The 18,705-nt window shown below is 42.2% G+C and overlaps 1 protein-coding gene across 3 annotated transcripts in view; it reads left to right on the top strand.

The window, feature by feature from the left end:
- The window catches only part of LOC124113514 (beta-hexosaminidase subunit beta-like), a 42,942-nt gene extending 33,955 nt beyond the window's left edge, over window positions 1-8,987 (top strand). For all 3 annotated transcript variants that reach the window (XM_048386335.1, XM_048386336.1, XM_048386337.1), the window contains exons 12-14: window positions 3,500-3,590; window positions 4,668-4,772; window positions 6,910-8,987. In XM_048386335.1, coding sequence (XP_048242292.1) covers window positions 3,500-3,590; window positions 4,668-4,772; window positions 6,910-6,970 — 257 coding nt within the window. In that variant the 3' untranslated portion in view covers window positions 6,971-8,987. The remainder of the gene's footprint in view (window positions 1-3,499; window positions 3,591-4,667; window positions 4,773-6,909) is intronic.
- Window positions 8,988-18,705: the final 9,718 nt, after the last annotated feature.

Below are 18,705 nucleotides of genomic sequence, written 5' to 3' on the forward strand. Positions count from 1 at the left end.
ACAGGTCAGTGGGTGCGTATTGTACATCCCCGTAACGCACAGTGGGTTGATAGATGTAGGAGGGCGCGGAGTCATCCCACAGATGACATCCTTACCTTGTCAGCTTGCTGTCGGGGTTAACCTCTTTGGTCATGTGGACAAGGCGTCCGACCTGTGATCAGAAGGTCCGTGGTTCGAATCCAATCACGGGACTCTGAAATTCTATGGCCGCAACATTGGCGCCCAAAGTGGGGCTGAGCATGTTCATATTAAATTTGTACAAAATAAGCCTCAGTACCCTACTATGCGGCCCGGGACGTGCCTTCTGTTGACAGGGGAGTATGTAGCAGGGCATGGAGTCATCCCACAAATGACCTCCTAACATTGTCAGCTTGCTGACGGGGTTAACCTCTTTGGCCATGTGGACAAGGCGTCCGACCTCGGATCAGAAGGTCCGTGGTTCGAATCCCAACAGGGGACTCGGAAATGTTATGGCCGCTACAAAGATATGCGCACAGACTTACAGGACAATTTGAGAGGAGGTGATTTGAAATGGTGTGCATGCACGTGCAGGTGTGCTTGCAGATGCTTGCACTAAACCGGACTTCAGTGCGTGAGTGCGTGCGCACGTACCAGTCCTGACAAATGCCGGGTTTAAAGTGCGAAGCCCACGGAGACACCATGCAGCATTTTACATTGGATACCCCACTCGGTATACTGAGTACCAGTCCTTGTTTTCTCACCAGTGCCAGATAGGTAACAAGCACTATCGTTTCAGGTATTTTAGTATGACCCGACCAGGGCATCGAGCCACCAACCTCCCGCTCCCCGGGCAAACGTTCAATCCACTAGACCACGGAGCCGGCCACATTGTTTTTGTTTTTTGTTTTGATTGATTGTTGTTTAACGCCCCACTCAGCAATAGTCCAGTCATATGACGGCGGTCTGTAAATAATCGAGTCTGGACCAGACAGTTCTGTTGTCTCGATCCATGCAATTGGGATACAATCACATGCATTAACCAAGTCATCGCCTGGCCACCCGATCCCTCTGTCGCCTCTTTCGCCTCACTGGATTGTCTGGTCCAGACTCGATTATTTACAGACCGCCGTCATATAGCTGGAATATTGCTGAGTGCGACGTAAACAACAACAAACAAACAAACAAACACACACACCACCGTATTGTTACAGAATCCCTCATCTTCCTTTGTTTCACTGGTTGTTGTTGTTTTTGTTGTTTTTGTAGTTGACATCAGCTACACAACACACTGAAATAGTCCTTAACAGACCGTTTCCTGCCGGTTGTTATCACGTGCGTGACAGAGGCACTATTGTCTGTACTGGAACGTCGCAGGCAAACAATGGTGTCTGACAATGTCGAAGTTGTAATCCATAAGCTCACGCTGTCTTCAGTCCCAATAACGGTGTATTGCGCAGTACACAGGTCAGAGGACAACACAGCCCATATCCTCGCTTCAGAGTGAGTTGGTTTAACACCACTTTAATGTCATGACTGTCACATTGATGTGAGCGGAAAGCCCGTTTACAACTGACGTGAAACACGGGTATGGTGCTGACAAACCAAGAAACATAATGAGATTCGAACTATGGCCAAGGGTTTTAGTATCCAAGGGACGAAACTCTACCTTTTATGTGTGTTTGTTGTTTAACGCCGCACTCTAACTTTATGACTTGACCTTAGTCTCTTCATATAAAAACGAGGCATGGTGGAGTACTGTCATAAATGTGATTGTTCGGGGTCGCAATCTGCGAAATCACAACGCACTTCACATCAATGCCAAACATCGGAAGTGTATGAAGAAAACATAGTCCCTCTGGAATATTCCCCGATAGAAACCTATTTCCGGATACGTACTGCCCCAACAAAAGCAATAACCGTGGATAATGTTGAATGTGAAACACTGACGAGAGACAAGCCGTATTGTTTATATAAAGAAAACAAGTCAGTGTATCACCAAGTCCGGGAGATCCGGGAACGGGGCCTCTACTGTCTGCACTTCCTGAACTCCGCGCATCATGTGTGCTGCGTGACCCATTGCATGCCGGGTCAATAAGACTTACCACTGCGCATTGATACATTCAGCAGCCATCACGGCTCGGATAAAAAAAAGATATTTTGGTAACATTTCATGCTTATTTATTTCTTTAGCAGATGTTGTCGACATATCGGAGTTAATCATACCCGCTGAACTCCCTTGGCGGTCTTCTGTGGCCGGATGTTGCTATCTCCAACAGGAATTCAGTTATTCCGAACAACGGGTCTTTATCTGAAGGGGGCGTTGTTCTTGCAGGAGAGGTGCACGGGCAGGAGTAGAAACTGACATCCACATTCTTTCCATTGTGTGCAACATGTGTGCTGTATGTTTGTTGTATGAAGACGTGGGCGTTTGGCGCCCAAACCTGCCGAAAAGTTGGTATTATTACGTGACGATATGTTTGAGAAAAGAAAAGGCCAAAAGAAGAACGAAAAAAGTATTTTTTTCACAATTGTTTCTTAAAAACACAGTACCTACTTCGCGAAAGAATTTCTTCCAATGTCTGACAGTGCCTTGTAGAGCGAATGGGTTTCAGCTCCCCTCATTGATTTCAATACAGATTCCGGATTTCAGTGTAGCGTTTGAAAGTACCAACATACAGTGTTGGTACAAGAACACTGTATATCATTACCGGGTGCCCTACATGTTACATATCACAATGTATATTACCGGGTGCCCTACATGTTACATATCACAATGTATATTACCGGGTGCCCTACACGTTATATATCGCAATGTATATTTCCGGGTGCCCTACATGTTACACATCTCCGTGTATATTTCCGGGTGCCCTACATGTTACACATCTCCGTGTATATTATCGGGTGCCCTACATGTTACACATCTCCGTGTATATTACCCGGTGCCCTACATGTTACACATCTCCGTGTATATTATCGGGTGCCCTACATGTTACACATCTACGTGTATATTATCGGGTGCCCTACATGTTACACATCTACGTGTATATTATCGGGTGCCCTACATGTTACACATCTCCGTGTATATTATCGGGTGCCCTACATGTTACACATCTACGTGTATATTATCTGGTGCCCTACATGTTACACATCTCCGTGTATATTATCTGGTGCCCTACATGTTACACATCTCCGTGTATATTATCGGGTGCCCCACATGTTACACATCTCCGTGTATATTATCTGGTGCCCCACATGTTACACATCTCCGTGTATATTATCGGGTGCCCCACATGTTACACATCTCCGTGTATATTATCTGGTGCCCCACATGTTACACATCTCCGTGTATATTATCGGGTGCCCTACATGTAACACATCTCCGTGTATATTATCGGGTGCCCTACATGTTACACATCTCCGTGTATATTATCGGGTGCCCTACATGTTACACATCTACGTGTATATTATCGGGTGCCGCAGGTTACTAATGTATAACGTTCTGCCTCGAGGTACTCACATGTTCTGACTTTGGTTGTAGTTGGTGCCACTGAAGAGGAGGTGGTGATGGGTGGGGAGGCCTGCGTCTCGGGGGAACACGCGGTGGACTCCAGCCTTCTACAGACGGTGTGGTGAGTGACGGCAGGTGGTATAGCCATGACATATCTCCTCACCCGACCTCAAGATAGGATAGGTCCAAATATCCACGTCATATCTCCTCACCCGACCTCAAGATGGGATAGGTCAAAATATCTACGTCATCTTCCCTCACCCGACCTCAATATAGGATAGGTCCAAATATCCACGTCATATCTCCTCACCCGACCTCAAGATGGGATAGGTCCAAATATCCACGTCATATCTCCTCACCCGACCTCAAGATGGGATAGGTCAAAATATCCACGTCATATCTCCTCACCCGACCTTAAGATAGGATAGGTCCCAATACCCACGTTATATCTCCTCACCCACCTCAAGTTCGGATAAGTCGAAATATCCACGTCATATCTCCTCACCCGACCGTAAGTTCGGATAAGTCGAAATATCCACGTCATATCTCCTCACCCGACCTCAAGTTAGGATAAGTCGAAATATCCACATCATATCTCCTCACCCACCTCAAGTTCGGATAAGTCGAAATATCCACGTCATATCTCCTCACCCGACCTCGTTCGGATAAGTCGAAATATCCACGTCATATCTCCTCACCCCACCTCAAGTTCGGATAAGTCGAAATATCCACGTCATATCTCCTCACCCCACCTCAAGTTCGGATAAGTCGAAATATCCACTGTACATATGGCTAGGCCAGGCTGACCAGTGCTTGGAAGTATAAACAGCGATGGTCACTATCGGGACATGATGACGCCAATCTCCCACGTCAAGGAGTCTAACCTTCTCTCGGGTTTTGGTATAAGCATAGGTGTAGGCAAATGAATAAAGTGTTCGCTCGTCACGCCGGAGACCCGGGTTCGATTCCCAACATGGTTACAATTTTTTAAGCCCATTTTTTGTGTCCCCCGCCGTGACATTGCTGAAATATTGCCAAAAGCGACGTAAAACCAACTAACCAACCCTCACTCACTCACTCACTCACTCACTCACTCATTCACTTTTAGAACTCCTCTCTGCACAATTGACGTCTCAGTGACCCAACAGGCATTTCTTCTTCCAAATGTTTATTCTTTCCATATGTCCCCGGCATGTAGGTCCCGTGCCAGTGCCATGGCGGAGCGGATGTGGAGCGACCGCAACGTCAGGAATGTACCGGAAGCGCAAGTCCGTCTGGAGGAACAACGGTGTCGCATGATAAGGTCAGCTGTACACGTGACCCACATGAGTGACCAGTCATAGGGGTGTTAGTCAGTGTCAACTGACCTGTACTCGACAGTCAATCTGTCCCCGAGCGACAGTCTAACATCCCCACTCTCCACAACGTCTACTACAGAATGTCAGCTTGTTTCCCACAAGGCTCTAATAACGCAGATCATATGACCGTCTGCAATAAAGTCAGCAATAAAAATGTTTAAAATCCTTATACAACAACAAAAAATGATATGGGTGCAGATTTTGCAATATTAAAACAAGTATTGATACACTTATTCCAGAACAAAATACAAGTTCTGTTTTGTAAATCAATACTAGGAGTAGGCAGGGAAACACATAACTGGGCCTGTCATGCAGAACTTGGAGTATACCAACTGCTAGTACCAATAATAAAGAAATGAGTCCTATTTAGATAACTCAACAAATGTCATTCTTAAACATGCTTTGGAAGCAAATATCAACCTTTCTTGTCAAAACGTTGGCTGGGTTCATAAATTCAATAAAATACAACAAACGTTTGAAGTAGTGAACACATAAAATAGTAATAAATCCACTGTAAATAAACTCCAAATGTCAAGACAAAGTCAAGGATTCATTAAGAGAAAACAACCCCGCTTGAACGACGTCGCTGTGAAACGTAATGTCGTAGAAGATGAGCAACACTATGCAATATCCTGTATAAAATATAATCAAGAAAGAGAATCGCTTCTACAAATAATGCTCAATCATAATACAGAATTTGGTACGCTCAACTTGGTGCCAACAGTCATCATCTTGACGTCGATACAAGTATATAGGTATTTAGTAGCAGAGCTACCGTGAAGACCCGGGATAGAATAGGTCTTCAGCAACCCATGCTTGCCGTAAAAGGCGACTATACTTGTCGTAAGAGGTGACTAACGGGATCGGGTGACTTGGTTTTATTGTGCATTGGTCGTATTTAGCCTGTATAAAACAACATGGCGGGTCCATAAGCTGAATACTGAAATTTTCTTATTTCTAACAAATTGGCGGAGTGCATGAAATTGACAAACTGGTTGTAACTTAACTTCATTGTGCATATTACCGCATCTTTCATTGACAAAAAAATGTATTCGTAAGACGCAACTAACAGTATCGGGTGGTCAGGCTCGCTGACTTGGTTGATGAATGTCATCGTATCCCAATAGCGTGGATCGATGCTCATGATGTAAAAAACTGGATTCTCTGGTCCAGATTCGATTATTTACAGACCGCCGTCATATAGCTGGAATACTGCTGAGTGCGGCGCTTAACAACAAATAAACAAGGCAGCAGAATCAAAGACATAGATTCCAGACTGGTCTGCAATGTTTCCGTGGAAACCGGAGTCATCCCCTTCCGACTGTGTATTCCGCAATATGTGACACAAGGCTTCCCGGTGATATATCCAAATAACCCCATCCTCGATTATCCAGTGTAATATACCCCTGTCATCGGGTGCATCGCTAGATGCCGTGAACCCAACCGCTATGAAAGGTACGCCTGGAGCCCGATTCGAATGGTATGATGCTGAAACAACCGTCCAATCTAAGAACATTCATGAGCGAGATACAATCTGTAAAAAGTTAGAGTAGATAAGACATGAGTCCAGGGTATTTATCCAACTTGAATAATACACTGGAGAATCGCGGATGAAGGATTTCCGACATAGGGTTCTTGTAAATTCCACAGGTATATTTCATGTCCAATTCAAATGTCTTGAAAACTATGAATACACAATGCCATTTAGAAAGTGGTCAAATGTAACAAATGTTATATTTGAGATAACACTTTCTTAGTAAAGTACAGATTCTAGTACTTTTTTGGGTTGAGTCCCGTCCGGTATTTGAACCCTCACCTGACAGGGTGCACCTAATCGCCAGCACACAAAGTCAGCGATCTAAGTGTGCTGGCGATTAGGTGCCTCACCCTGGCAGGTGTGGGTTCGAATCCCGGACGGGGCTCAACCCAAAAAAGTACTAGAATACTTTACTAAGAAAGTGTTATCCCAAATATAACATTTGTTAGTCTTGAAAATTAGCCGACAAGATGGGATATTTTACTGGCGCTTCGGGTTTACCTGGAAACATAATAGATAACATTGACTGCTGTACTCTGTTTCAGGAGACGCATCCCCATCAGTCCTCTGAACGAACCCAGCTCGTGCAATCTGCACGTGCCATGACGACTAGTGACGTCATGACTGGAAACTCTCTGTGACAGTGCAATGGTAAATGGATGTGATGCCCAAGTCGACCGACTGCCAGGCACCGTGCTTCACACATCGACAAAAAACATTACCCCTACATATTAACGGAACTATATTGTGTATGCTTGAACCATGAGAAACCTTTGTCTTGCGATAACCGTGGCAAGCTGCACGCTTCAGTGTCAGCAAATTGCCTTATCACTCCTATTGTATCAATACGCCACTGGAAACTATAAGGCCCCTAAGCCCACTAGACCGTCATAATTGAAGTCTGAACGCTCGATGTATCGTGTAGCTTATATTGAATATGTGGCTGTGGAATGAGTTTATTGCCAACTCCAGGCCATTCTGTTCTGGACAGACTCCGGCCAGAGGCTGTGAGATGATGAGTTACATGTGGTGGTACTGAGCTGAAACCATCGCAAGGCCGTCGCGACCTGACTGCGTTCTCAACACACAGCTTTCTATACATTGTCTTTCATGATTCGAATTACCTATAATCATACTTAACAGTTTTGTTGTTTTTTTGTTGAACGCCGCACTCAGCACTAGTCCAGCTATATGACGGCGGTCTGTAAACAATCGAATCTGAACCAGACAATCCAGTGATTGTCATTATGAGCATCGATCCACGCAATTGGGATACGATGACATGCATCAACCAAGTAAGAGAGCCTGACCACCCAATCCCGTTAGTTGCCTCTTACGACAAGCATGGGTTTCTTATTGTATAGATTTGATGTAATCGTCTACCTGTGCAGTAATTGATATAATCTACCTGTGCAGTACATTATATAGTCTACCTGTACAGTAACTGATGTAGCCTACCTGCACAGTAATTGATATAATCTACCTGTGCAATAACTGATGTCGCCTACCTGTACAGTAACTGATATAGTCTACCTGTACATTTACTGATGTAGTCTACCTGTACAGTAACTGATTTAGTCTACCTGTGCAGTAACTGATATAATCTACCTGTGCAGTAACTGATATAGTCTACCTGTACAGTAACTGATGTAGTCTACCTGTACAGTAACTGATTAAGTCTACCTGAACAGTAACTGATATTGTCTACCTGTACAGTAACTGATGTAGTCTCCCTGTGCAGTAACTGATGTAGTCTACCTGTACAGTAACTGATGTCGTCTACCTGTACAGTAACAGATATATTCTACCTGTACAGTAACTGATGTCGTCTACCTGTACAGTAACTGATGTCGTCTACCTGTACAGTAACTGATGTATTCTACCTGTACAGTAACTGATGTAGTCTCCCTGTACAGTAACTGATGTAGTCTACCTGTGCAGTAACTGATATTGTCTACCTGTGCAGTAACTGACATAGTCTACCTGTAAAGTAACTGAAATAGCCTACCTGTAGAGTAACTGACATAGTCTACCTGTACACTAACTGATATTGTCTACCCGTGCAGTAACTGATATTGTCTACCTGTACAGTAACTGATGTATTCTACCTGTGCAGTAAATGATGTAGTCTACCTGTACAGTAACTGATGTAGTCTACCTGTACAGTAACTGATGAAGTCTACCTGTACAGCAACGGATGTCGTCAACCTGTACTGTAACTGATGTAGTCTACCTGTACAGTAACTAATGAAGTCTACCTGTACAGTAACTAATAAAGTCTACCTGTTCAGTAACTGATATAGTCTACCTGTACTGTAACTGTGTAATCTACCTGTACAGTAACTGATATAGTCTACCTGTACAGCAACGGATGTCGTCAACCTGTACAGTAACTGATATAGTCTACCTGTACAGTAACTGATGTAGTCTACCTGTACAGTAACTGATGTAGTCTACCTGTACAGTAACTGATGTAGTCTACCTGTGCAGTAACTGATATAGTCTACCTGTACAGTAACTGATGTAGTCTACCTGTACTGTAACTGATGTAGTCTACCTGTACAGTAACTGATGTAGTCTACCTTACAGTAACTGATGTAGTCTACCTGTACTGTAACTGATGTAGTCTACCTGTACAGTAACTGATGTAGTCTACCTGTACTGTAACTGATGTAGTCTACCTGTACAGTAACTGATGTAGTCTACCTGTACAGTAACTGATGTAGTCTACCTGTACAGTAACTGATGTAGTCTACCTGTACAGTAACTGATGTAGTCTACCTGTGCAGTAACTGATATAGTCTACCTGTACAGTAACTGATGTAGTCTACCTGTACTGTAACTGATGTAGTCTACCTGTGCAGTAACTGATATAGTCTACCTGTACAGTAACTGATGTAGTCTACCTGTACTGTAACTGATGTAGTCTACCTGTACAGTAACTGATGTAGTCTACCTGTGCAGTAACTGATATAGTCTACCTGTACAGTAACTGATGTAGTCTACCTTACAGTAACTGATGTAGTCTACCTGTACAGTAACTGATGTAGTCTACCTGTACAGTAACTGATATAGTCTACCTGTACAGTAACTGATGTAGTCTACCTGTACAGTAACTGATGTAGTCTACCTGTACAGTAACTGATATAGTCTACCTGTACAGCAACGGATGTCGTCAACCTGTACTGTAACTGATGTAGTCTACCTGTACAGTAACTGATGTAGTCTACCTGTACAGTAACTGATGTAGTCTACCTGTGCAGTAACTGATATAGTCTACCTGTACAGTAACTGATATAGTCTACCTGTACTGTAACTGATGTAGTCTACCTGTACAGTAACTGATGTAGTCTACCTGTACAGTAACTGATGTCGTCTACCTGTACAGTAACTGATGTAGTCTACCTGTACAGTAACTGATATAGTCTACCTGTACAGCAACGGATGTCGTCAACCTGTACTGTAACTGATGTAGTCTACCTGTACTGTAACTGATATAGTCTACCTGTACAGTAACTGATGGAGTCTACCTGTACTGTAACTGATGTAGTCTACCTGTACAGTAACTGATGGAGTCTACCTGTACTGTAACTGATGTCGTCTACCTGTACAGTAACTGATATAGTCTACCTGTACAGTAACTGATGTAGTCTACCTGTACTGTAACTGATATAGTCTACCTGTACAGTAATTGATGTAGTCTACCTGTACAGTAACTGATGTAGTCTACCTGTACTGTAACTGATGTAGTGTACCTGTACTGTAACTGATGTAGTCTACCTGTACAGTAACTGATATAGTCTACCTGTACAGTAACTGATAGAGTCTACCTGTACTGTAACTGATGTCGTCTACCTGTACAGTAACTGATATAGTCTACCTGTACAGTAACTGATGTAGTCTACCTGTACTGTAACTGATGTAGTCTACCTGTACTGTAACTGATGTAGTCTACCTGTACTGTAACTGATGTAGTCTACCTGTACAGTAACTGATGTAGTCTACCTTACAGTAACTGATATAGTCTACCTGTACAGTAACTGATGTAGTCTACCTGTACAGTAACTGATGTAGTCTACCTGTACAGCAACGGATGTCGTCAACCTGTACTGTAACTGATGTAGTCTACCTGTACTGTAACTGATATAGTCTACCTGTACAGTAACTGATGTAGTCTACCTGTACTGTAACTGATGTAGTCTACCTGTACTGTAACTGATGTAGTCTACCTGTACAGTAACTGATGTAGTCTACCTGTACAGCAACGGATGTCGTCAACCTGTACTGTAACTGATGTAGTCTACCTGTACTGTAACTGATATAGTCTACCTGTACAGTAACTGATGGAGTCTACCTGTACAGTAAATGATGTAGTCTACCTGTACAGTAATTGTTATTGTCTACCAGTGCAGTAACTGACATAGTCTACCTGTGCAGTAACTGACATAGTCTACCTGTGCAGTAACTGACATAGTCTACCTGTGCAGTAACTGACATAGTCTACCTTACGGTAACTGATATAGTCTACCTGTACAGTAACTGATAAAGTCTACCTATACAGTAACTGATGTAGTCTCCCTGTACAGTAACTGATGTAGTCTCCCTGTACAGTAACTGATATAGTCTACCTGTACAGTAACTGATATAGTCTACCTGTACAGTAACTGATAAAGTCTACCTATACAGTAACTGATGTAGTCTCCCTGTACAGTAGCTGATGTAGTCTCCCTGTACAGTAACTGATATTGTCTACCTTTACAGTAACTGATAAAGTCTACTTGCACAGTACCTGATATTGTATACCTGTACAGTAACTGATATTGTCTACCTGTGCAGTAACTGACATAGTCTACCTGTACAATAACTGATATAGTCTACCTGTACAGTAACTGATATAGTCTACCTGTGCAGTACCTGATATTGTATACCTGTACAGTAACTGATATTGTCTACCTGTGCAGTAACTGACATAGTCTACCTGTACATTAACTGATATAGCATACCTGTAGAGTAACTGATATTGTCTACCTGTATAGTAACCGATGTAATCTACCTGTACAGTAACTGATATAGTCTACCTGTACAGTAACTGATGTAGTCTACCTGTACTGTAACTGATGTAGTCTACCTGTACAGTAACTGATGTAGTCTACCTTACAGTAACTGATGTAGTCTACCTGTACTGTAACTGATGTAGTCTACCTGTACAGTAACTGATGTAGTCTACCTGTACTGTAACTGATGTAGTCTACCTGTACAGTAACTGATGTAGTCTACCTGTACAGTAACTGATGTAGTCTACCTGTACAGTAACTGATGTAGTCTACCTGTACAGTAACTGATGTAGTCTACCTGTGCAGTAACTGATATAGTCTACCTGTACAGTAACTGATGTAGTCTACCTGTACTGTAACTGATGTAGTCTACCTGTGCAGTAACTGATATAGTCTACCTGTACAGTAACTGATGTAGTCTACCTGTACTGTAACTGATGTAGTCTACCTGTACAGTAACTGATGTAGTCTACCTGTGCAGTAACTGATATAGTCTACCTGTACAGTAACTGATGTAGTCTACCTTACAGTAACTGATGTAGTCTACCTGTACAGTAACTGATGTAGTCTACCTGTACAGTAACTGATATAGTCTACCTGTACAGTAACTGATGTAGTCTACCTGTACAGTAACTGATGTAGTCTACCTGTACAGTAACTGATATAGTCTACCTGTACAGCAACGGATGTCGTCAACCTGTACTGTAACTGATGTAGTCTACCTGTACAGTAACTGATGTAGTCTACCTGTACAGTAACTGATGTAGTCTACCTGTGCAGTAACTGATATAGTCTACCTGTACAGTAACTGATGTAGTCTACCTGTACTGTAACTGATGTAGTCTACCTGTACAGTAACTGATGTAGTCTACCTGTACAGTAACTGATGTCGTCTACCTGTACAGTAACTGATGTAGTCTACCTGTACAGTAACTGATATAGTCTACCTGTACAGCAACGGATGTCGTCAACCTGTACTGTAACTGATGTAGTCTACCTGTACTGTAACTGATATAGTCTACCTGTACAGTAACTGATGGAGTCTACCTGTACTGTAACTGATGTAGTCTACCTGTACAGTAACTGATGGAGTCTACCTGTACTGTAACTGATGTCGTCTACCTGTACAGTAACTGATATAGTCTACCTGTACAGTAACTGATGTAGTCTACCTGTACTGTAACTGATATAGTCTACCTGTACAGTAATTGATGTAGTCTACCTGTACAGTAACTGATGTAGTCTACCTGTACTGTAACTGATGTAGTGTACCTGTACTGTAACTGATGTAGTCTACCTGTACAGTAACTGATATAGTCTACCTGTACAGTAACTGATAGAGTCTACCTGTACTGTAACTGATGTCGTCTACCTGTACAGTAACTGATATAGTCTACCTGTACAGTAACTGATGTAGTCTACCTGTACTGTAACTGATGTAGTCTACCTGTACTGTAACTGATGTAGTCTACCTGTACTGTAACTGATGTAGTCTACCTGTACAGTAACTGATGTAGTCTACCTTACAGTAACTGATATAGTCTACCTGTACAGTAACTGATGTAGTCTACCTGTACAGTAACTGATGTAGTCTACCTGTACAGCAACGGATGTCGTCAACCTGTACTGTAACTGATGTAGTCTACCTGTACTGTAACTGATATAGTCTACCTGTACAGTAACTGATGTAGTCTACCTGTACTGTAACTGATGTAGTCTACCTGTACTGTAACTGATGTAGTCTACCTGTACAGTAACTGATGTAGTCTACCTGTACAGCAACGGATGTCGTCAACCTGTACTGTAACTGATGTAGTCTACCTGTACTGTAACTGATATAGTCTACCTGTACAGTAACTGATGGAGTCTACCTGTACAGTAAATGATGTAGTCTACCTGTACAGTAATTGTTATTGTCTACCAGTGCAGTAACTGACATAGTCTACCTGTGCAGTAACTGACATAGTCTACCTGTGCAGTAACTGACATAGTCTACCTGTGCAGTAACTGACATAGTCTACCTTACGGTAACTGATATAGTCTACCTGTACAGTAACTGATAAAGTCTACCTATACAGTAACTGATGTAGTCTCCCTGTACAGTAACTGATGTAGTCTCCCTGTACAGTAACTGATATAGTCTACCTGTACAGTAACTGATATAGTCTACCTGTACAGTAACTGATAAAGTCTACCTATACAGTAACTGATGTAGTCTCCCTGTACAGTAGCTGATGTAGTCTCCCTGTACAGTAACTGATATTGTCTACCTTTACAGTAACTGATAAAGTCTACTTGCACAGTACCTGATATTGTATACCTGTACAGTAACTGATATTGTCTACCTGTGCAGTAACTGACATAGTCTACCTGTACAATAACTGATATAGTCTACCTGTACAGTAACTGATATAGTCTACCTGTGCAGTACCTGATATTGTATACCTGTACAGTAACTGATATTGTCTACCTGTGCAGTAACTGACATAGTCTACCTGTACATTAACTGATATAGCATACCTGTAGAGTAACTGATATTGTCTACCTGTATAGTAACCGATGTAATCTACCTGTACAGTAACTGATATAGTCTACCTGTACAGTAACTGATATAGTCTACCTGTACAGTAACTGATATAGTCTACCTGTACAGTAACTGATGTAGTCTACCTGTACAGTAACTGATATAGTCTACTTGTACAGTACCTGCTATTGTATACCTGTACAGTAACTGATGTAGTCTACCTGTACATTAACCGATGTAGTCTACCTTTACAGTAACTGATAAAGTCTACTTGTACAGTACCTGATATTGTATACCTGTACAGTAACTGATATTGTCTACCTGTGCAGTAACTGACATAGTCTACCTGTACAGTAACTGATGTAGTCTACCTTACAGTAACTGATATAGTCTACCTGTACAGTAACTGATGTAGTCTACCTGTACAGTAACTGATATAGTCTACCTGTACAGTAACTGATGTAGTCTACCTGTACAGTAACTGATATAGTCTACCTGTACAGTAACTGATGTAGTCTACCTGTACAGCAACTGATGTCGTCTACCTGTACAGTAACTGATGTAGTCTACCTTACAGTAACTGATATAGTCTACCTGTACAGTAACTGATGTAGTCTACCTTACAGTAACTGATATAGTCTACCTGTACAGTAACTGATGTTGTCTACCTGTACAGTAACTGATATAGTCTACCTGTACAGTAACTGATGTAGTCTACCTTACAGTAACTGATATAGTCTTCCTGTACAGTAACTGATGTCGTCTACCTGTACAGTAACTGATATAGTCTACCTTACAGTAACTGATGTCGTCTACCTGTACAGTAACTGATGTAGTCTACCTGTACAGTAACTGATGTAGTCTACCTGTACAGTAACTGACATAGTCTACCTGTACAGTAACTGATATAGTCTACCTGTACAGTAACTGATGTAGTCTACCTTACAGTAACTGATATAGTCTTCCTGTACAGTAACTGATGTAGTCTACCTTACAGTAACTGATATAGTCTTCCTGTACAGTAACTGATGTCGTCTACCTGTACAGTAACTGATATAGTCTACCTTACAGTAACTGATATAGTCTTCCTGTACAGTAACTGATGTAGTCTACCTGTACAGTAACTGATGTAGTCTACCTGTACAGTAACTGATGTAGTCTACCTGTACAGTAACTGATATAGTCTACCTGTACAGTAACTGATATAGTCTACCTTACAGTAACTGATATAGTCTTCCTGTACAGTAACTGATATAGTCTACCTGTACAGTAACTGACATAGTCTACCTGTACAGTAACTGATGCTGCCATCTTCCTGAACACATATGACGCTAGGAACTTGTCTTCCTGTACCTGATTTAGTCAGGGTGTTTTGTATCACTGGAACATTCACGTGCACGACGATACCACACGATGTCAATAAAGTTTTACAATCACTGTAAATTATTGTTGTCTTTGTCGATCACAATCATTCAAATAAAACTAAATTAATTTGTTTTAATTTAAGTGAACGGTTTCTCTTCTACATTGTCAGTAAAATTAACGCTTCCACATCGTTCGTTCTTGTTAACATTTGTAGGTTAACTCGTTACTGACCTAAATAGTTGAGTGAGTGAGTGTGTGAGTGAGTGAGTGAGTTGGATCTTTAGTGTTTTGCTTTATTCGGGCGACGAAGCACACCAACTTGATTTACGACGTACCCACGTCGGGGAATCGAACCCGGGCCTCCGGCGTGACGAGCCAACGCTTTAATCACGTTGTTAACCTATCGTCTCTAGACAGTGATCATGTCATTAGTCTCCCAGCTGCGAGCTGTTACGTTGTAGGTTTATGTGTCATTTATATGAACAGTTTGAGCTAAACACGCCAGAAATCTGAAGGATTCTTGTCCGCTATGACCAGTTAAGTTAACCATCCATCCAGCCACAAGCTAGAACCATCAGGAGCAGTGTACCACATTCTGTGTAATTTTGGACAAGCTTACATAGGAGAAACATCTCCCGCCCCTCAAAACCCGAATTAAAGAACATCAAAGCTCAGTCTCCAGAGATGACTCTAAATCAGCTCTATCAGACCACATCCGTGACAACCCAAGCCACAGCATTCAGTGGGAGAGAGTCACAGCTCGCACCACCAACCTCAAAGACTTTAAGATCAGGAAACTACAAGAAGCCATCAATCTCAAAAGACTCCAGCCGTCAATCAACAGTGACCAAGGCTATTACATTCCAACTCATCAAAGACCCCTATCAGCCTTAATCCTGTTGTCTATATACTGAACAACAAAAGTTTCTGTGACATTGAATAAGATTTAATGCAAAGTTATGTTTTTTACCAAATCTGAAACAATTTCGGTTTGCAACAGATAAAAGACTCCTGTAAGTGTTCAAATGGTTTAATTTGCCATACTGACTTAGGAAAATGCGTGATTTCATGAAAAACATGAGCATGCCAAAATGTCAATTTACAAATCAATAGCGTGTGTGTCCACCTCTGGTTGCGATGCAAGCAACACATCTTCGTCTCATGGAATGGACCAGGCGTCGCACAAAGTCCTGTGGGATATCTGTCCATATCTGATGGAGCATGTTTCGAAGTTCTGGAGTGTCTGTGGAACACGTGGTTGACGTCGAAGGCGCCGATCCATCTCATCCCACATGTGCTCGATTGGTGAAAGATCAGGGGAGCGAACCGGCCAGGGGATAACATTCACGTTGTTTTGTTGAAGAGAATCCTGAACTATCCTGGGCCATGACGACGCAAAAACGGTAGAACAACAGGGCCGATCTCGTCGCGGTAGCACAGTCCATTGAGATTTCCCTCTACCAGTATCAAACGGGTCCTCTGTCTTGCTGTAATCCCACTACATTCCATAACGCTGCCGCCCCCGAACCGATCTTATTCCATGACACAATGATTGACGTAACGTTCACCTTGACGTCGGTACACTCGAATCCGTCCATCGCTGCGGGTCAGGTGAATAGAACTTGTCCCCACTGCATGGCCGTCAAGCGTAGACGCTGCCTGCACCACTGAAGACGTGCTTGACGGTTGTTTCCTGTCAAAATGGGACGTCTGGCGGGTCTTCTGGCGACAATCCCTGCACATCTGAGGCGACGACGTACGGTTTGTGAAGATATTCGTCGAAGGCCATGGATGCTTCTTGCAGTCACTGTTGCTGGCTGGAATCGATTTCGTAGGTGTGTTGTTCGAATCCAGTTGTCTTGCCGTTTATTAGTTACGCGCGGCCTGCCACTCCGAAGATGGTCTCTGACTGCATTCATCTGTTGCCAACGTTGCCATAAACACCAAATGGTGTTTCTGTGGACGTTAAATTGTCTTGCAACATCATGTTGACTCGATCCTGCTTCAAGCAGACCAATGGCTCGCAGATGCTCATTTTCGGACAGGCGTGGCATTACGTAATGTTGAATAATTGCGTATTGTTGTTGTTTTTCTGAGTGGTTGTTGTCAGCACGATGCTAAACAATGCATATGGAATCCCGTTAACGCACATGTTTTTATACCCATTCTTTGTAGTGAAATGCATGGGGTTTGCATTAAAGTCAACTTTTGCATGGAATGCAAGCTTTTCTGTAGCAGTTGCGTTTTTGTGACTTGATTCCATACATGTACTACAATATTGAAAACCAAACTTAACTTGTTTGAAAAATACACTAAAATATTGGTGTCACAGGAACTTTTAATGTTGAGTATATGATCCGAACGTGCCCTGTCGATCACTTCGGGCTTGCCCATTCAATGTTTACGTTTTGATCATGATCTCCCTGCCTACAAATATACACTATACCACCTTAATATTAACTATCATAGCTATCTTTCCATATCTTAGAATTCAATATTTTCTGTAAATCAGCAGCATAAACAGAAAGACAATCTGCACTTTCGTTTCGTCTCTTGTGCCGTGCTAAATCGCTATGACACACAGCCGATAAAAATATGCACGGTTAACTACGGTTATAACGAACACGCTTATAACGAACTGACTGATATAACGTCTTATTTTTTAGTCCCGGCCATTTGTTGTATACATGCTGTATAAATGCTTATACCGAACTACGGTTATAATGAACTAAAATAAGTGGTCCCCTCGAGTTCGTTATAACCGTAGTTTACTGTACTTCCATATTTAAGTGACTTGACTATCCGCATGATCATAACACATAGAGATAATACAGAATTCATGTCTACAGTTCAGAATTTCGTCCGTGTGATTTTATTCCAGAGAATATGCTTGCGTGCATGTGTGCTGTGGTTTGAATTCTTACGCTTTGAAAACCATCGGGTATATTGTATTCTACACGCACGATGATTTGTCATTTCAGTACTGTGGAAGCACGTGTCTGAGAACATGTAGTGTTCTGAATCTCGGTCTAGAACACTTTACAGGCGTTCTAAAAGTTTTACATCGTCAGAACACGTTGAAACGTTCTATCTATGTTTGTAGAACACTCCTGTTCTGGGTCGAGAACATCAACTTTCAGAATATTTTCAGAACACATGGACGCTTTCTAAAAGTGTTACATCCATGTGTTCTGTCTAGTTTTCAGAAGTAGAACACTTTAGTTCAGAGCGTAATAGTTACCTGTATGTGACATGTGGGTTCATAAGGAAAAAATCGCCGTCATTCGCTTGAAGTTCAACATGGCAGAAAAGGGTCGAGAAGCGCGGTGACCATTTTACTTATCTCACCATAGTTCACAATTCGTAGCACTGTATAAAATATGAGTTACACAATTATA

The sequence above is a fragment of the Haliotis rufescens genome, unplaced genomic scaffold, assembly GCF_023055435.1.
Source record: "Haliotis rufescens isolate VD_foot unplaced genomic scaffold, xgHalRufe1.0.p SCAF_6, whole genome shotgun sequence".
NCBI lineage: Eukaryota > Metazoa > Mollusca > Gastropoda > Lepetellida > Haliotidae > Haliotis > Haliotis rufescens.